The following is a 20,497-nucleotide window of genomic DNA, read 5'->3' as shown; positions in this document are numbered from 1 at the left end:
AGTAATTGAAAGAGGTCAATTGCTTTGAAAATGGAGAGCTTCAAAGCGATATTGCGCGGACATTTAAACGCACGATGCCTCATTCTGGATAAAGACGAAGTAAAAACATCAGTGACCTCAGCCGCACCAACTTCAACCAAGCGGTCTACACATACGGAAAGTTCATAGTAAATCAGTACAAAAAGACGAGAGTGGTAATCGCTCCGAGACATTTAGTGAAAGTTTCGGTTGGTTCCAGAATTTAAACGGCAAGCAGGTATTTTCAGTGCAGCGATATCAGGTGAATCTGCAAGTGTTGATAGCGCAGTCACCGCAACATTTTTGAATTTGATGAACTCCAAGCTGTGATTGAAAGTGGCTCCTTTCCCCCTCAACCAGTTTTTAGTGTTGACGAGATGATATTGTTTTGGAAAAGAATGCAATCTCGTTCATTCATTTTCAGGGATGGAAAACCTGGGTCAAGGAAAGCCAGCCTGGAAGGTTTCAAGGCATTTGAAGACTGTTTCACGTAGCTGCTAATGACTCGGAGGACTTCAAATTAAAATGATTTATATCATTCATAAACTCCGCTAGCTATGAAATGGCATTCAAAGTAGCATTTTCCTGTCATTTCGATGAGCGACAAAAGGGCCTGGGTGACATAATAGTTGTTTTTAGACAATTTTGAAAAATCGTCTACTGCCGGCAACGCATTACGATCCCCTGAGATAGCAGATGTTAGCCCACCCGCACGACAGGAGGGAATTTCAAAATAACGTAAGAATTTTTTTTAACGTGAATAAAAGTCTTTGAATGCGTGCGTACTATCTTTAAAGATGTTTTAAACTATAAACATTTATATAAATAATGTTTTCTAAGGCTTTTTATGGGACTATAGATGTTTTAGAGGATATTCAATACCCAAGACGTATGCTACCAGGAACGCATCCCTATCCTCCCTATGTTAAAACGCTCTCATATAACGCAAATTCGTATAGTGCAAAGACCCCAAGGAATGCATCCCTTGCGCTATACGAGACATGGGTGTATAAGAAAAGCAGTTTTTGCCTCGTTCATTCTTTTTAAGTTGAGGAATTGCTTCAAAATCATGTTATAAAAAACTGCGTCGCTTATAAGTTTTATCAAATTTACCAAAATGTCATTTTAGTCGCAGTGGAAGATTGGTTTGACGAGTGCTCACCATCCGCGGAAAACTTGTTGCTATATCAGAAGGTGAAGGATGAAGCCCCTCAATATTCTGATTTACCTTCACTTTCCACTTTTCTTTTATTTTTATTTTTTTAATTTTATTCTCAAACCACCGGATACAGCTCTTCTTGGCCATTTTACACCGGGGTGTTCAACAAATGTAACAAGTGAACGTACTCAAACGACCATGCCCTGGACCGGGGAAACCTACCCAGGCGGGACTCGAACCCACGACCTCTTGTTTGGCAGGCGAGAACGTTACCCCGCCGCCACCGAAACTGGGAAATAAGAGCTGTATTTGCCTCACTTTGCATACTGTTTATGACTCTGTGAATGAAATATCGTAATACATGTAATGGCACTTGTTTCCAAAAACCATGCATCTGCAACTACATGTTGCACGTATGTAATGACAAGATCACGGATCCATTTTTAGTCCAAAGTTTTGCACAGGGGCGAATGATGCCTCGGTAGCTTAACTGGCTAAAGCACTCGGCCGGAAATCGAGGGATCTGGGTTCCAATCCCAGTCAAGGCAAATGATTTTTTTCTCTGTGGATTTTTTGCACAATCATGAATCCAGATGGTCTGGGATTGATATGATGTTTCAAATTGCTTCAGTAGAACCCATATTCCGTACACCTTGCTAAACAGTCACATCTCACAACTTTGCCCAAGAGGCATTCATGTGGGATGTGGCTCCACGAACATGCGCCACAGTCATGCCATCCCCGACTCACCATAACAATAAATATAGACCCATTGTGAAGGCAATTAATGAGCAATCATGCCATCATAAGTCATGCAGCCACAGATATGCTGCTCTTGGATACAGGAACTTGCTGCTGCTGATATCTTATTTGGTGGTTGCCCCAGCTCATTGTCAGTCATTGTCACCTGTCAGTTTTGCTCTAATTTTTGCTCTTTAAGATTGATATGCTTTAAGCTGTGGAGTTGAATATTGATGATGAGGCAGATCCCATATTTATCAGATGCAACTTTGGTTAACTTCCATCAATCATTTCATTGTTGGTTGTAATAGCTCCTTGTAATGGTTACAGAGCTTTGGAAGGTGAACTTTTTCATACACTTAGAAACATGGAAAATCCATTGCTCTAGAACAGGGGTCTCCAATTTACTAGGCCACAAGGGCCACATTCCAAGTTCCGAATTGCCCTGCGGGCCAGATAGCAAATTTGTGGGTGACCGAAGTGTTCGATACCAACGTCTACTGAAGTATCCGGTGGCGTATTTCTTATTTACGAACAGTTGAAGGCGACTTTGATGTGTAGTACAGCACTGCAATGCTCCTAGAGGGGTCTCACTGAGTTAAACGAGCGAGAATCGTGCTCTACTTGAAACGAAGGCGCGGGCCGGATAAAAGCCCCCCGCAGGCCGTATTTTGGAAACCCTTGCTCTAGAATTTAAGAAGCCATACTGAGAAGGAATGCATTGGTGAAGTTGAACACATTGTATTGGGGAATTATATTTTATGGCAATAAGTAGCAGAATATTTTTGCCTGCAACATTGGTGGTGGGGTTTGGCCTTTGCGTGCTAGTCTTGGGATTACTGGTTTCATTTACACTTGAGTGCATATTTAGTTAATCAAGGCATTGATGTATGTCAAGTTCTGATCATTTTGTTCCTGAAAAACTGAAAAAAAAATTGGCAGGGACATCTGAAATTTAGCAATTTTAAGTGGCTATTTTATTTCTTTTTAATTTTCATTGTCTATTTCAGCATTTATGCTAAACAGCAAGGGTAGCAGTGGATAACTCATCTCACTCCTCGGCTTATGCTTGCCCAACCTGATTCTATATGGGGTACCTTGATAATGACATAGTGTACTGTCGAAACCTGGGTCGGTTATTAAAACTCCTGTGGAGCATACTAAAGTGTATCTTCATTATGTTTCCTATATGGGGTACTTTAACTTGTGCTGTCTGACCTTAGTACAGATTACATATAAGTGGTCTGTCCCTCCGGCCTACACTTATTTTCTTAAAGATTCCCATCGGTGTTACCCAGTCTACTCTAGAATACACTTTTTCAAAATACACAAGCAAAGAGATACATCCTTGGTATAAATACAGTCGGATTCGGATTTAACATTTTTCCTCAGTTAACATTTATTTTTTGGGATCCCGATTCATTCCATATCTGAGCAATGTAAAAATTATCCTTATTTAGCATTTCCGCATTCTGAGTTTTTCCCCATTAACGTCGTAAAACTTTTTCCTGCACAAGATTATTTTGCCCAATTTAATATTTTTTCGTTACGGCCAATTCAAATGATTATCGAAATCTTTGAATTTCTGCTCAATGACGAGAAAATTCTCATGAAATTTTAGCAAGAGTTGATTGAATCTACGAAGGAATGCTTTTTCATCTGCATTCATCCACGAATGTGGCAATGGGATCTTCTGGGACTTGCAACCCAGGTTATTTGTCTTCATGTAATGTTTTGCTCCCCTTCTTATTCCCCTCCTCCTCCTCTCAAACACTCCTTCAACAAACACTTCCTTGCCTCCCCTTCTCAAACACTTTTTGTATCGAATTCGATATAATGTAGTTTAGTCATCCCTTAATAACCTGTAATGACCTTATCTTTCACTTTTTGAACTAGACTTCGATGATTATGTGACTAATGATGACGGAAGTTATTCTTTAAGGGCCGCCATAATATGATGGCTTTCTGGGAATGTTTTTCGTTGATGCTTTATGCCCCTCTCAACTCAACTCTCTAGGGGAAGTCCATTGTTTTTTCAATATTTATCCAGTCTGCTACTTTCCCTTCAAAAGAGGAGGTCTGATATTATTTGTGCATTTCACCCGAAGATTCTCTCTATTATCCATTCCAAGGTCAGTTTCTATGTATGAACTGTAAGAAAATCGAGGAAGTGTGTCCCCTGACATGATGGTGGATGAGAGCATTATTTCTCTGTGAAGCAACGTTATATTACATAGTATTTAGTAGTGATGGGTCGATTCCAAAATTTTATCGATTCCGATCCCGATTCCGATTCTGACATTTCGATTCCGATTCTACCAATACCGATTCCATCGATTCTGACATCATAGACTCCAAGAAAAATAGGCAACAAGACAACCACTTAAAAAAATATTACTCAGTGAAAAAATCAGTTGACAAAAGCATCTTTCATATCATCACTATGTAATAAAAATATAATAGCTAAATTTCAAAACAGAGCTTTTCAAATGACTGTTGGAAACGCAGTCGTATATAAATTTGTACTTTCAAAAGCTACTGGAATCGGAATCGATTTTTCAACTTGGCAAGAACTCATTTTCGATTCCGGTTCTTGGTCGAGAATCGAGGAATCGAACCGACTCATCACTAGTATTTAGATAACTGGGGGCTCATTTAACAACATGCGGATGGCTATATTCAATGTTGATTCAAAGATCTGCTACTATTTAATGTCAAAAGAGAATGGGAATCAGAGTTTTGATGATTGTATCACAGTTCATGGCTATAAATAAATTGTGGGGGTGGGGTCTTGAATTCCCCCCCCCCCCCCCACCCCAAAAAATGTAAAAAACACAATTCCTTTGCTTCACCATTAAAGAAAGCAAAATGTTAAAAAATCATGTATTTACAAAAGATTTCTACAAAAAATGAAATTTTTTCCAATATGAAAAGTGTTAAAATAAGTTTAAAACCCTCTATTTTATATCCTATTTTTCAAAAATTTTTCCCTGCGCACCCTTGGTTTTGGACCCTTCCAAACGAAATTCCTGGTTTCGCCAAGTGACCATATGGCTCTGTGGCACCTGTTAGTGACTTAAAAATATATTATTTATTAATAGAAAGTCATTCCAATCATCACAGATCCTAAAGTCTGAAGAAAATGGCTGGTCCTCATTCAGTGTTTTACATTTCCCTGGAAAAAATTAAATCAGGATTCTACTGTATATTCTAAGTTCCCTTCTTATGGTCCTCGTAATTGTTATTATACCTGTGGTTTATTTCCCTTTCCTGAAACCAAACCAATCATCACTCAAGTAATCGTTTGCTCACTGCATTAGACTACTAGTTATCCTCAACACTACTTTCCCTGCCACCCTTGTTAGGGTAATACTCTTGCAATCTCCAAATTCTCTTACTTTCTTTTTCTAAGTAGGAATTAGAACAGTCTTCACAAAATCCTTAGTCCATATCTGGCTCAGAACTGTTGAAGGCATGAAATCCTATTATCACGTCATTTGAAAATAATGTAGCTTGAGCAGTGAGATCCTTTCATGTCAAATGTACAATACTGAAAACCTTCAGCATCCCCTGAAGAATAAAACGGTAAAGAAGAAGTTGTGCTCAAGTGGTCTGAACCAAGCAGCAGCAGGCTGCTATGACCAGACTCAGCGGAATATTTTTGAGCTTGACTAGATCTAGATGCTCAAATTTTTTATCGAGATCCTACTGATTAATTTTTGCTTTGGTGGACGAAAAATATTTTCTTCGTATGGATAAGCTGACCAACAATGAAGTGACCAAAATAATTGAAGCAAAACTAGATTTTCACCCTCTTCTAGTCAAGTCAAGTTGGCTCCCACCAGTGACTGAGACGAAGAAATTTTTATTAGCTGATTCTCAAAATGAGTAGTTAAGTGAAAATGACTGTGATAGCTCCATCCTGGAGCAAGGAACAATTATAGTATACATATTAATAAATTTGTAATGAAGGTGATCTCGAGAAATTAATACAAGTTCTTGCTAGTTATGGTTGGTTCCTACCATGGATTGCTTGAACATAGTTCATGCTCTTCTTGCTAAGTACTCTAAAGCCCTATAATATACCGGGTGAATGTCTTGTGCTAATGGAAAATTTTTCCCTGCAGAGGTTGTCTCACTATGTATCAACACCTAATTGGGAAACATCAAAAGTGTGGGATGAAGCTTTCAAGATATATGTGTGGTTAACTTGGGTACACTTATGATTATAAAATTTAGGCATGCAGAAATAGTGATTGGAATGACGGATTCAAAGCTAGGCACTTAATTTCGTTTGCAAAAATTTGTGGTGAGGCAAAATCTGTCGATCCAAGTGTCACCAGTGACTGGCTAAATGAAACATGGCCAGTGGTGATACAGCATCACAAAGGTGAAAACATTCTCAACGGAGATAAAGCAGGACTTATTTTACAAATAGACGGTGGATAACTCCCTCCTATTTAAAAACAATAAATGTGTCAGTGGAAAATTGTTAAAGCAAAGATTGACTGCATTTGTTTGTGCAAATATGATGGAATGGAAAAAAGGAAGCTTCTACTTATTGGCAAAAGTGCACAGCCTAGATGTTTTAATAATGTGAAAAAGCTTCCTGTAACATACTCAGCAAAAAAAAGTATGAATGACCTCTGCCATCTTTGAAGAAGAATTTAGGAGGTGGGATAGAGAGCTGCCATCAAACAACTGTGCAGCCCACCTGAAATTGAATTTGACCAACATTAGTCCTGTGTTTTTTCTGGCCAACTGTACAAGTGTCTTGCAGCCAATGGACCAAGAGGTTATCTGAAGCTTCAAGTGCCATTACTGTAAGCAGCTTTTGAAAAAAATCATCTTCTGCATGGATACTGCACAGCGAGTCAACATAACCGTGTTGGTTGCCATCCAGTTCATTGATGTTGCTTGGAGGTGCGTGACACAAAGGATCATTTCCAAATGCTTCAGGAAAGCAAAACTTTTAGCTGAGTTTCCTGATGAAAAAAAAGAAGATGATCTGCCCTTCTCAGAATAGATTAACCCATTAATCCCCAGCGTTGCGTAAACGCAACATTATTGAAGTGAAATTATTATAAAAAACCTTTGCTTCAGGATAATTTTTTCTCAGGGTTTCTGAATTCCTGAAATACCATTCGCTCTTTTTCAGTTATTTTTGGAAAAATATTCATTAAAATAATAATTTTTATTTTACTTTGAAATTTGCCTATTTTGAAGCGCTGAAGTACTACAAACTGTAAATATTTTTTACAAAGATTTATTGGGCGATCTTGCTTGAGGTAATGTTTTCTCTTAGTTCTAAGCTTCTTTATTCATCATGTTTATTTTTGTCACGAACTTTCATCGCTACTGGTATAAATATGGTTGTTGTAAATAATGTTGCGTTTACGCAACGATGGGAATTCTCTGGTAGACCAGAGGGCTTGTCCCAAAGCATAACGAAAATCGTCAATATGGCTTTTAATCGACAACGTAGTCTTTTGGAGGCAGTTTAGATACATTTTTGGCACTCACAGGTTGTGAGTTTGCATAGTAAAGGGTGAATGGTATCTTGAATTCCAACATGGCCATCGGTACGAATTTTACATTGAACACCCTGGTACTTCGTGGAGTCAAACTGTTGCGCACACACGTGGAACCGATACAGGGCAATGTCATTCCCATGTCGTTGAGTGAAAGGATTACTTCGTAGACGTTAAATTCAGCTTCAGATGCATTCACTTTCAGAGATGGTAGAATGAGAGGGTGAGAAACCTATTAGTTGAAGCAGGATTGTGATGGAAGGTGGAGTGTTCCTCTAGTCGCTCATTGGAATTTTCTCCGTGCAATCCTGAGTTACCTATTTTTTCTTCTATCGCTTAGGTGATGTAAGGCTTATAATCTAGCTTCAGTTGGGTTCGTATCAATGAAATTGTCCTCTGAAATGCATCTTTAATTCTCATCCAGTAATTATATCAATCATACCACAGTAGTTTTTGCTCGGATTTTTGCTAAATAATTTATTCAGGGGTTTCCTTCAGATTTAAAATTGAAGAAAAATTTATTCGTTATTTCTACACGCCTCAGACCTTATAAGAAGCATCAAGAAGGTAACTGAAGAATATAAATTGACAGGAGAGGCGATTTATAATATTTTCTTAACTTTGGAGCTACAATGGGGATTACATCTTCTCAGTTTTTCGAATATTGCAGGAGGTGCTGCAAGGTAAATCATATTTTACTCAAGCAGTATCAAAAGAAAAATCGTCCAGTAAACGCGCACGCCCAGGTAAAAGATGCAAAGAACAAACAGCGGTTCATCTAAATGTGAAAAAATAGAATCTACCTCCGTAGGAGTCCCGAATTTCTGTGTGAAAAAGGGAATAGAAACATTTATTACTCAGTATGGAGGCCACTCACCAATTGAGCTCCATCACTTATTTCTCAGCGGAAAATTAATTGAATTAATTTTGAGCTACTCAATAATTATGCTGAGGAGATAAATAACCATATATTTATTCAGAGTGAGGCAGATATAAAAAAAATAATTGGAATGGTAATGTTGTCGGGGTATCATATATTATCACGCACTAAGTTGTGCTGGACAAGCCAAGAGGAGATGTCTGTCACAATTGCGAGGCAATTTATGACGAGGATTTGGTTTGATGAATTAAATAAATATCGACAGCTCTCTGATAATTCTCAACTACACAAAGTGATACATTTTTGAAAGTTGGACTTTTTCTCAATAGACTTAACCAAAATTCCATTCAGTTAGGAATTTTCCTAACAAATGGTTCCATATTTCAGGTGGCACACAGCTAAAATGTTCATTCGTGGGGAACAATTTAGAGTAGGTTATACATTGTGGTGTCTGGCCTCATCTACAGGCTATCTGTATGAATTTTTGCCATATGGAGAGGTGGAACTTGAAAGTGATACGCCTAGGATTTGTAAGTTCACTAGAAGAAAGGGTTGTAATAAATTTTCTGAATTTTTTTGTTAGTCTCCGGAAATTCTTGCCAAGTATTTTGATAATTTCTTCATCAGTTACAATCTATTAGTAACTCTTAAGTGATAATTGTTATTTTTCAACGGGAAAAGAAAGAAGAAATCGAATGGAAAACTGCGCTCTCAATCTTCGAGAGATTTGACAAAAAAACCTAACTGGGATTTCTTCTATTCGTTTGACAGGTCAAAAAATATTCTCTTAGTGCGATGGCAGGATAACTCTGTCATCGCTGTTGCTTTAAATTATGGGAATATGGTACCCATAGTAAGGACAAAAAGATATTCCCGGAGATTCCCGTAGAAAATCGAAATATTATCAACGATTACAATCAGGGAATGGGAGGGGTAGATTTTCTCGATAATTATGCTGTATGCTACCGTATCCACTTTATGAGCAAAAAATGGAGGTGGCCTCTGGTCCAAAAAGGGGTTGACAGTGCAGTGGTGAATCCGAGGTGATTTTACGCCTAAGTCACGGGCAAAGCAATTCCTCAGTTAGAATTTCGGTCCGAGATCGTAAAACTTTACTGAGACTAGAAATCGTTTCCAATACAATGGCTGATGACATTTGGCATAAAAATCGGTGTCACCATGTGGGACACCTTAGGAAAAATAACATGTATGTGAGGTTAACCGCAGCATGCCCGTCAAGGGAGAATACGGCATTTCATCCGCAGGCTACATATAATTCCCGGCGAAGATGTCAAATTTGCAAATCAAGGATTATGTTGTTCAAAGCGATACGGTTCATTCCGAGCAGCATATTATTGAACAGTACATCAGAAAAGACGATGAAAAATAAAATATGCAATCTAAGTTTTTAAAATTTTTTTGCTTTTATTTTCCGGAGTTTTCCCAGCGTTGCGTAAACGCAACATTATGCAAATCATATATTATGCTAAATACATATAATAATTTTGTCCGAAAATTAATCTTAATGAGGCCATAACTAACCGTAAAATACGAAATAACCGGAGTTAAAAGCCCTATGTGCAGTCTGAGGAATAATGGGTTAAGCAGTTTCGTGTTAACCAAGATGATTTTGGACATGATCTCGATGGTTATGCATCAGTGGATGACCAGATAGAAACTTTTCAAATGCTGAGTGATGCAGATATTGTAAATGAGGTGTGCAAAATATGGGAACAGAAGAAAATTCAGAAGAAGAAGATGATGAATGCAAGGAAGGCAATGTCGTCTGTTCGACAACACAAGAAGCTTTCCAAGCAGCAGAGACATCGTTTTTTCCGCGTCAGGGATGCGTCTGTTACCATACTAGAAGCAACTCAGCATCTCCACAAAATGGCCAGGAATATCTTCTTCTTTTTGAAAGGACTGTCCAAAAGAAAATTACAGATTTCTTTCAGCAGCAGGACTTCATTTAAATGTGCTTGTAAGTTTTTAATTTTATTAGCATACTGTATTATGCCGTTACTTACATTTTACTGTAAGTCACAACGTAAAAAAGTAAAACACTTCATTTTGATAACTATTTTTACATAAAATTTAAATAGAATGACACTATTACTCATAAATTTAGTTTTACTTACACCAATAATCTCATTAAAGTATGTATTTCTTGAAAAATCATAACTTTTTATTTCTCCTGTGTTATTGATTATTTAGTAAAGTAATCCTTTTATAGTGTCACTCTGAAATGGCATCAATAATTGCGTGGTCCCTTAAATGATGATATAACCAAGTTATAACTTGCACACATTTTAAACCTGTATTCAGTAAAGGTTCTCTTATTTTCAACTCACAAAACCAACACTTTATCAAGTCTCACCACTGAGCCTTTCAGATGTTATGCATACTCACTTATTTGTGCTCCAGACAATTATGAAAGCAATACCTCGTCCCTACATTTTAGCAGGAAAAATTCAGTGTCACCAAAAGCATAATCATGACATGGCATCACTGACACAACATCATCTTTGAACTAGCTGAGTTAAATTTAAAAATAATTACTTTCCAGTTATCTTTCAGCTGATTGTAGACTGGATAGCACTTGCATTTTTTTCCTGACTCATGGGTGACTTTAACATTTTATTAACACTGCAATCAGTGACACTTGAAAAGCTAGAGCCATTTGATTCACTTCAGATATCAATTCAATTCTTTTCCTGTGTGATAGCTGACTGGATAATATTACTGGCAATAGCTAGAGAGACAATCGTCATCTATCCACGTTTGGAAAATATGGGGTGCTGCTTTGTCTTGTTTGGACCTCTTGCCCTTTTAGTTATGAAGTCAGATACTGTGGAGCTTTGCCTCATCTCTAAGGGGCAAAGAATAAGAAGAGTTCCTGACTAAGCAAATGTAAATCACTTCAAGGGGAAACAGATATCTGTAGAGATGCATAGAAGATAATCTTTACAATAGCAAGTAAATTTGACTGGTTTTGTGCAACTTATGTGATAGGAGTTTAAAAACCATCGACCAGTTTAGGGTAGGTTTGGTAAGGTAACATGTTGATACAATTAAATTTTGGTAGGGAAAGAGTAAAAAGTTGACAAGATTCAGAGAAAATGTGTTTTAGTCACCCATTTTAGTCATGAGAATAATGAACATGCAAGTCCCACTCAAAGTCTCTAGTGTTTTCCTTGCCTTTGAACTACTTATTATGAAAATTGAATATTTTACATTTTTAGATTCACAAGCCACCAGAAAAACTATGGAGCTAACTTGTGAAGATTAAGGACAAAAGTAGACTCGAGACCTCTGGCATCTATCACATACCCTGTGAATGCGGAGATAGCTATATCAGGGAAATGGGAAGAACAATTGAGACCAGGATATTGGAACACAAACGCTGCATTAGACTGAGATACCATAGCCAACCACTGTATTAAATACGACCATTCCATACAGTTCAATGGAACCAAAATCCTTTGCAAATCAAAGGGATATTGGGATTGATTTACAAAGGAGGCAATTGGAATAAGACTCGCAAATAACGCAATGAATAAAGACATGGGTTTCAACCTGAGAAAATCATGGAATCCCATCATTCAACGAATGAGTAAGCTGAGAGGATGAAGGACACAAAAAATGGACCAATCATAGAAGACTTGACCGCCCCAACTGTGTATATAAGCCCAGCACCAAACCAGACCCATCATTGGCCCTGATGATGATGGCAGAGAAGGTCGTCAAATCTTTGGCAGCAATGTTTATCCTGACCTGGCTGATTTCCCGAGAAGACTTCATCAGCAAGATTCGCCAGGAAAGCACCAAATCCTTCATCGAAATTCAATATGATCATTTGGGTGAGTTGGACCTCCACTGGCAAAATTTTATTTTCATTAACATTCATTATTCATATTATCACTGTCAGTGATTTAGATACATATTAATGAATCGTAGTTGAAATTTTGGCTCAACTCCAATAAGACCTCGAATATTATTTTGTATCTGCAGTTTTTTCATTCTTATCATAAATATCTATTTGCAATTATCAAATCAATACTTTCATGTTAATTGGGAATTTTTTCTGTCGACCAGGTGACTATCAAAGAAATGGTGGAGTCTCCTAATTTGGGTTTATTAGAATTGGTTATTGGTCCATAAAAGTTGACTACAAAGAGCAAGAGACCTTCATGCAGAAAGAGAAGGGAGGGGCGAAATTGTGGGGACTCCTATCCTTCAGACAGTGGCAGAAAGCAGCAAGGGCACACAAATGTTCAGTTTCTTCACCTCTCATTTGGTCTCTTCCAAAGACTATCGAGATTTCTCCGTCATATTTGTTCTCCCCATTTTTGTAGTTTAAGGACTTTTGACTTTTTCAACCCCCACTGTGGAACAAGTACTGGTTTGGTTGATCCAGAGTCAGAACAAGGATAAGGAAGATGTTTCATTATAGCCTAAGTAAGTATGTATATTGATAATTATTTCATCCTACTTCTTAGCTATTTATGTATGCCTGCTACCTGTAATTGCTTTGTAAAATTACCTGGTCTCTTCATTGAAATGCAGTGCACACTATTTAGGCTGTATTTGAAATTTATTTGGATTTCATTGTGTAACACAAACACCAGAATTTTGTTTTTGAGGATTATACCATGCCATCTCAATTGATGATAATTCACTTTCTGCTTTCATAGCAAATCTCTCCTGACCAATTTTTATTTAGCTGTTTGTACACCTATCATAGTGGTTCAATTATAGCAACACACTGCATTTATAAGTTTGTCTCCGGATCTTTTGTCCTGCGACTTATGTCACCATAACTTCCATTGCCTATTGTGTAGTATGCCTCATTAACTGAGTGATCCTTGCTATTCATTTATATGTATATACTCTAATCTAATTCCTCCTCATTTTTCAGCAAAGCTTGTATAGCACAGTGGCGCAGCGAGGGGGGTTTTGGGGGATGAAACCCCCCCAGAACTCAAAGAAATTTTAAATTATTTCCATTTTACTTAATTGGATAAATATTACTTATATAATAGTGCAAGTATTAATGAAATATCCCTCAGAAATCCGTAGAACTCATAATTTTGAACCGTTTATCATAAAAATTTTCTCAGGGAGGGCACCCACACCTCCAGTATTCCATGCCCCCAGAATTGGTTGCTCCTAAAACCCTCCCCCCCCTTACCTTAATGCCTGGCTGTGCGCCTGGTATAGCATACTTTTTCTTCAAACACCTTGAGATAACATAATATTTCTTCTTAAATATTGAGATATTCCATTGTTCATTTTAACCTAAACTTTGCTTATTGAGTATAGCTTCTTCACAGTACTTATCAAGTTATTAATTTTGGCCATATTAAGATACTCTTATTCTGTCTTCATTAAGGTATACCACTGGTCATTCCATGATTATTTCCTTGAATAATGTCCCTAGTTCCTATGTGTCCTAAGTTCTGGCTTTTGCCTTGGTACTACGGCACTATTCACACAAATGTGCTGGCCTGTGGAATTGTATGCCTGGCACCATAAACCATCGTGTCCTCTTAAACTTACAATACCCCACAGAGAAAGAAGATGACTCATGTGATAGAACCCCTGGAATGCATAAGAAGGATCCAGATATGAATCCCGGTCGAGGAAAATGATTTTTGTTCTACAAAATTCTCTTAGTTAAGCCACCAATCACTCTACCCACTAGGACTCCGAGCTCTAAAGATCACAAAACCTATATGCCCAGATGCAGAACATTCAGATGAACTTTTTCACTAATATTTATACAGGTACCCCTTGCTTAACACAAATTTACTTTTCACAGTTTTCGCTATGACACGACTGGATTCCTCGATTGCTCTCTTTTTGTTCTAGCAATCTTCCTGCTCTATCTTAATCAAGGAACTTGCCAAAACCCTCTTTTCGCCTCTTTATAAGCATGGGAAAAGCAAAGAAGACCATTGTTCAAAATATTCAAGAAGTAATTTGCTATACAGAAGGTAATAATAACTAAGATTCTCAATCACTGCGCCATATCAACTGTGTTGATGCCGATGGATGTGAAAGAGCTCCCAGAAATGTCCGCATATGGCGCACAAAGTGTATATTGCACTGCCTCAAATACATCTCTACCTCAACTCGGAATTTGTTTCACACGGCACTTTTCAGGAACATATTTATAGTGTTAAGTGAGGGATACCTGTGTAATGGGAACGTTTAGAGCTATCCTTTGAAGTTACTTTTGTAGCACTGTGCGACGGAGGGTGCGCTATAGTTGCCGGACAGGAAAATGATCCAGATAAACCGTAAATTCCAAAATGGGGGAAAACCAGGTCGTATGATGAAAAAGGTCGTTTACTTATCGTCATCATGTTTTTGGTTCTATGGACCCTAAATTTGCTCTGGCATTAAGCAAAATAGGATTAAGCGGGATCGTATTACTCGTGATACAATAGGGTGGTTTCCTATTATTTTTTATTGCTTTAATCGAAAGATTATTACTCCTGGAGTACGTATTTCACGCTTTTAGATTTTTAAATGACAACATCTATTTTTCGCGATAAAATTAAAAGTGAAAAATTTCAAGCGCGCGAAAACGCGACGCTTAAGTATGAATGCCGGGAAATATCTCCGTACGTCGTATTTCTGGTTCCCCCTCCCGCCCGGTGAGGTGACCTTGAGGCTAGGCTTAGCGCTGATACGTCGCAGGATGCTAGCGGATAGCATAGTACCTTGCTGAATGGTAGCGCTTGGCTTAAAAAAGGTTTATTAATACCTTATCAAACGAAGAAAACTTTCCGAACTTAGCCAGTTTTAATAGGTGATTATTAAGACATGTTTCCCTGAGCTCTGTGCCTCATGCATGCATTGGTAACCTCAGACGATGTATAACTCCTATCCTCTCGTGTAGAAACTAGGTCCCTGTGACGTCATGCGGAGTGGAATCGCATGGGCGCCAATCTGGCCTTTTTCAAATGAGGAAAAAATTTGACCCTTGCCATTCGTCTAAACCGGTATTTCAAAAACCAAATAATTTGTGTATTATGAATACACTAATGGTGGGTAAGGAATCGCAATCAATGCCTTTCGTTTTCTTTGATGAAGGAAACTACCCTATTGTTGCTGATCCCGGTCGTGGCGGGGTAAATCCTTCTCCTGTTAATCCTGCGATCGTGGGTTTAGAACCACCTGAGTGGATTTTTAACCACTAAGTATGCATGTAAAGTTTTGCGGTCTATTTCCTGGAGAATCTAAACACAGCGTACGATTTGTTTAAAGGATTTCGGGAGTATACCTTCGCGAAAACGAGGCTGAAATAACATAATCACCCGATATTCAAATACTCCTGGAATTGTGGTTCGATATGTTAAAGGAGATTGTGTCGCCATGAAATGAATGTTTAAAGTTTGGGGAAGCTATTTTTGATATTTTTTGAGCTTGTGCTTATCTTGATTTTGTGGTTTCCTGTTGCGGAATCGTGCCAAAATTTCAATTCAAGTTAGAAATATTATGGTACGGGTGATGCGTGAATTTTTTTTCCATATTTGATTTTGAATGGTCACTGAATATTATAAACTATTTGATATCATACAAAGTTGAAATGATCCCACGGTCATTATATTTTTTTATAAAGCTCTCCGTGATTGTAAAGTTGTAACATTTTTCTGTGACATCGTACTTTTTTTCTGTTAATGATCGTTAATGAACAGAAGATAACTTGTCTACGGTGCAAGATTAACACGCATGGCGGCCTGTCGGCGGTTCGAGCAATGGGGTCCCTTGGAGAAGAGCTGAGAGAGGCTGGAAATCTCAAGAGATGACAGCGGTGAAACTCTCGAGATGCTCCTTTAGAGTCTCCAAAACCTATAGGAGCTCATGGAGAACGGCATATTTCCTCTCGGTCAATCCAGCACTTCTTGTCCTTTTTAACAATTTTTTTGTCGGGTAAATGGCGTGAGTTTGAATTAACGAGAACGGCATTTAGCGAGTTCGTCTACCTTGTGCACGACTTCATTCATGGCTTTCGGTCTGGGACCCCCCTTGCTTACTTTCCGGCCACTCTTCCTTTCTCTGCAGCCGTTAATGTACTACGCCGGCCTATTCACTTCCGCAAGCATCCATCCGCCCTTGTTTCCAATGGTCTACTTTTAGTTTTGGCTCGGTTCCCTATCGGAAGCAATACCGACGAGGGGGGCTGGAAGTCTAGGCGTGTGCGGGGAGACTACGGTGTTTTTCGTGTACGGGGGTGCACTAACCTTTAGGACATCCATTCCGGTGGGGATCATCCAGAAAGTAAGTGAAGGTTGACCTCACTGTCGGGGTGGTTTCAAAATGCATCCCTTCACATTTCGGGCAACTCTCTTTCGACTTTTCCTCATTTCAATTGCCACCTGCTGCGGGAATTGTTGGAAAGTCCCAGCTACGGAATCTAAGTCACCGAAAGTTGAAGTAAAACCTGTGCTTCCCGTGGGCGTCAACTTAGTGGCGAACGAAAGCGCAGGTCAAGTATTGGAAACTCACCACACTACGTGCCAAATAACCACGGAAGAGTTAGTGGCTACTGCGCAAGCAACGGCGACCCGAGTACTTACTGGATTGTGCAATTCAAGTAAGTAATTATTTTTTTAGTAACTACTTTGCATTAATTTTTATCGACACCTCATTAGTGTTAATATTTTTTAAATATTTTTCATCCTTTTCGGAATCAAAATATAAAAATCTCCCCTTTAAATTAGTTTCCGAGTACCTTAATGGGCTTACTAAAAACTTTCTTTGCAAAATATTATTTAGTGAAACAAATAGTAAAAATTTTCGTCCCAAACAAAGATGTGTAAAGGAATGAGGCCTAAGGCAATCGCGCGCCACACCTCTTTCGCTTGTGCAAAAAAATCTTCCTCATCCTATTTTATTAGCGTTCAGTAACTTCTGGATCTAAAAATGTTTAATTTATTAGGTTTAACGGAAAAATTAATTTTAAAATACACCTTTCAGGCATCGGTTGTATTTTATTGTTAATATTTAATAGAAAAATACTTTGTTACTTTACAGATAACTTTATTATTCGGCTTGAGTGCATAGATTATTCATTCATATTCGAGTGCATTATCAATTTCATTGAATAATACTCTTCTCATAGTCAAAAAAAGGAGGGAAATCAAGGAAACAAGGCTTTGTAGCTGAGGATATTTTTTAGTGGGTAATTCACTTGATGAACGGATGGATAATGAATGTTGAGGAAGGTCGGGGAGACGGCTGACGAAATGGAGTGGAGGGGGGAGAAAGGAGATTTTTGGAGGTGGAGAAGGCCTCGGAAGTTTTGAGTGTTCATTCATACAGTGTTAAAAATTTAAGGTTAGTTTTAATAGTAGTGAGGATTGACCCGTTAAACGCATCCGTTACATTCCTTCGGCTATACATAAATTCCAACATCCTGTAAATTCAATATTTACGAGAAAAAAAGCACTCATGTCGATACGAAAGTGTTCATCTGTATTCAGCGTATAACGCGTAGTAATTAAACTGCTTTTTGCCTCATTTTTCGTTAGCATAACGTGACTTAAAAGTGGGTAATGTCCGGTGCCCATTAATCGCGTTTCGGCGAGGGTGCGTGCCCCCTAGATAACCGCAACCCTGACGACTTACCTGAGTGAAATGAGTATCATATTGCAGGATACCTCACTCACTCTTACGTTTGAAGGCATAGTTTACGGGAGTATGGCTATAAGACCTGGAGCACCTAATGAAGCCAATGTTTATCTGTGATTTATGTTTCTTGGGTGCTTATTTTTGAGGCATAACAAATTAGTGAGCAAAAAATGAACTGTATCAGAACAATTCCTGCCTGGAAGTCTTAATTTTCTCAATAGAATGACGAGGGACTGATGGACTATAGTCTGATAAAGATTTTTCCTTTTCAACTATCTTTTATTTATTATGCACATAAATTGTTCCATTTTATCATCCATCCATCGTCTTCTCTCTAGAGTGCTCCGTAGAGACTTAAAATACATGCATGGTCCACTTTAAATACATTAAATTTATTATTACAGATTATTAGTATTATATTTAATAATATTAGTATTATATTTTTATTTTATGTAATTTCATCATAGCTATTTATTATATGCATTAATTATTTTGTTATTATTGCTTATTATTAAAGATTATGTTCTCTTAACGTCGTATTCCATTATTTTCTTATCAGGGCAGATGGAAGACAGATTCAAGGCTCTAGAAGCGCAGATAACGGATCTTATGAGCGTTCTCAAAACCAAATTTGCTGATCTGGAAGCGAAAATTGCGAGTCAAAATTATGTTTTCCACAATGGTCCTTCGACTTCCCAGCTGCAGGCGAGATCCTGCGACTCCTCCACGTCTTCTGCTGGTCACCCGTGTCCGCTGGAAGGTGATGAATCTGTTCGGGACACTTTGCCTAAACTCGAGAAAGAGGCTGGCGTTGGTGGAGATTTGCCACCACTTTCGGAGACCATCGGACCTCGGGAAGAGGAAATAGCGAAGTACAATGGCACTGTTCACCTGGAGCCTTACCCGGATGGGACATTGAAAAATGCCGCATCTCAGCTGTCGAAGGTGTTCACGTATTATTGGCGAATCCATGGGATCGCAGTGAAGATAAATAGCTGGGATCCGCGTAGGTCTCTACGATCGCCATCTTTTTATGTTAACGCCGGTGGTTACAGAATGTATCTACTTGTTTTCCCTAGACAAAACTACGAGAATTTATACGTCCACGTAGGCATCACTTTGGGTGTGAATGATGCTAATCTTCAGTGGCCCTTCCCTTTGAAACATAGGATACAACTATTGGATCAAGTCAGGGTGCCCAGTAACAGTAGCAGGAAGAGAATTTCGTTTCCATCCGCGACTATGACCCCAGTGGACTTGTCCTCCCGCTTGTGGAACCCTGCGATGTTGTGCAGTGCTTCCGTGTGGCGGAGACCTGTTGCAGGAGACAGTACAGAGTGCGTCGGCCTTGGTTTCCCGCACGGTGTCCTAAAATCAAAAAACTACATACATGAAGATAGTATTGTGATAAAACTAACTGTGTACCTTACCTAGTCTGGATTATCCTCTCTGTGATGACACTAAATCGCAGGTATATCCCATTGATTTTGACACTCGTGAAATGGCGAAATCCCTCATTTAAACTTATCTGGTGGACAGTACATTTCGTGTATGCTGCTGACATTCATCTTAAATACTATTTCTTCCTCTCAGCACCACTGAGGACTTATCAAAATATTTTGTAGATGAGAAGTATTTTGTGATTATAAAGTAAGAATAAATGCATAACACGCTATCTGTATGCACTCATCAATACTTATTGAGACGGACGGTGGCATTTTGGAACCCTTTATAGAAGTACCCGTCGTTTTAATCATATATTTGTTTCATATAAATAAAATCGTGGGGAGAATATGTACCCACATAAACCATGGGAGAGAAATGTACTGCTCTAGAATTGCTCATAATAGTAACTAATTTATTTACATGTAATTTTTTGGTAAATTTGTCGTTAAGATAGCATGCTATATTCGCGTGAAAAGTATAAGTACTCTGTGTAATATGCATGCGTTGTCCGTGTTATGCACCGATGTAATCCTTAAGTTGTACTTTCCTCCAGTAGTACTTTCGATGAAGGTGGCTCAGTAGAACACATAGCTTTGAAAGGAAAAGAGGAAAAGACCTGTCTTTGACGCCTGTTTGCATTGTAGGCCAATCTAAACTAAGCTCTGAACGGACAATCTGACCTTACTTCTGATACAGGCCGTACAGTCTTATCCCCTAATCGCATCAAAGACCTTTAAACAAAATGTACTTCTCCATAGGAGGGCGTGCAATGCTTAAGCAATGGTTATTACTTTGGCATTGCGTCAATTCACGTGCTCCCTTCACACAGAGTGACTTACCGTTCATATCAAACTAGTCACGCTTAAGTCACACCTCTGGCGCCGGCACGTGGTCGGGAAGCGCTTCAGATCCCCTCAATCCCTCCCTCCCCAAAAAAACTGTTTCCCTTGTTTTGACTGTCCTGTAGCAATCTTTAAAGTTATGGTCTCAGGTCAGGGTGTCAGATTCGAAATCGAATAGTATTAACAACTACCACTTTTAATGGCCTAGAATTTAATTTTTTTTCGAAATGATATCTTT

The 20,497-nt window shown here is 38.5% G+C and overlaps 1 protein-coding gene across 2 annotated transcripts; it reads left to right on the top strand.

The window, feature by feature from the left end:
- Positions 1-11,577: 11,577 nt before the first annotated feature.
- Positions 11,578-19,646, top strand: LOC124155534 (TNF receptor-associated factor 6-like). Of its 2 annotated transcripts, XM_046529440.1 has the most exons (3): positions 11,578-12,189; positions 12,425-12,787; positions 18,531-19,646. In XM_046529440.1, exons 2-3 carry the CDS (start codon positions 12,769-12,771, stop codon positions 19,403-19,405), a joined length of 894 nt encoding a protein of 297 aa, XP_046385396.1. In that variant the 5' UTR covers positions 11,578-12,189; positions 12,425-12,768; the 3' UTR covers positions 19,406-19,646. The 2 variants fall into 2 exon arrangements, with proteins under 2 accessions (XP_046385396.1, XP_046385395.1); XM_046529439.1 differs by lacking the exons at positions 11,578-12,189; positions 12,425-12,787 and adding an exon at positions 15,989-16,934.
- Positions 19,647-20,497: the final 851 nt, after the last annotated feature.

The sequence above is a fragment of the Ischnura elegans genome, chromosome 3, assembly GCF_921293095.1.
Source record: "Ischnura elegans chromosome 3, ioIscEleg1.1, whole genome shotgun sequence".
Taxonomy (NCBI): domain Eukaryota; kingdom Metazoa; phylum Arthropoda; class Insecta; order Odonata; family Coenagrionidae; genus Ischnura; species Ischnura elegans.
This window is presented reverse-complemented; position numbering and strand designations above follow the sequence as displayed.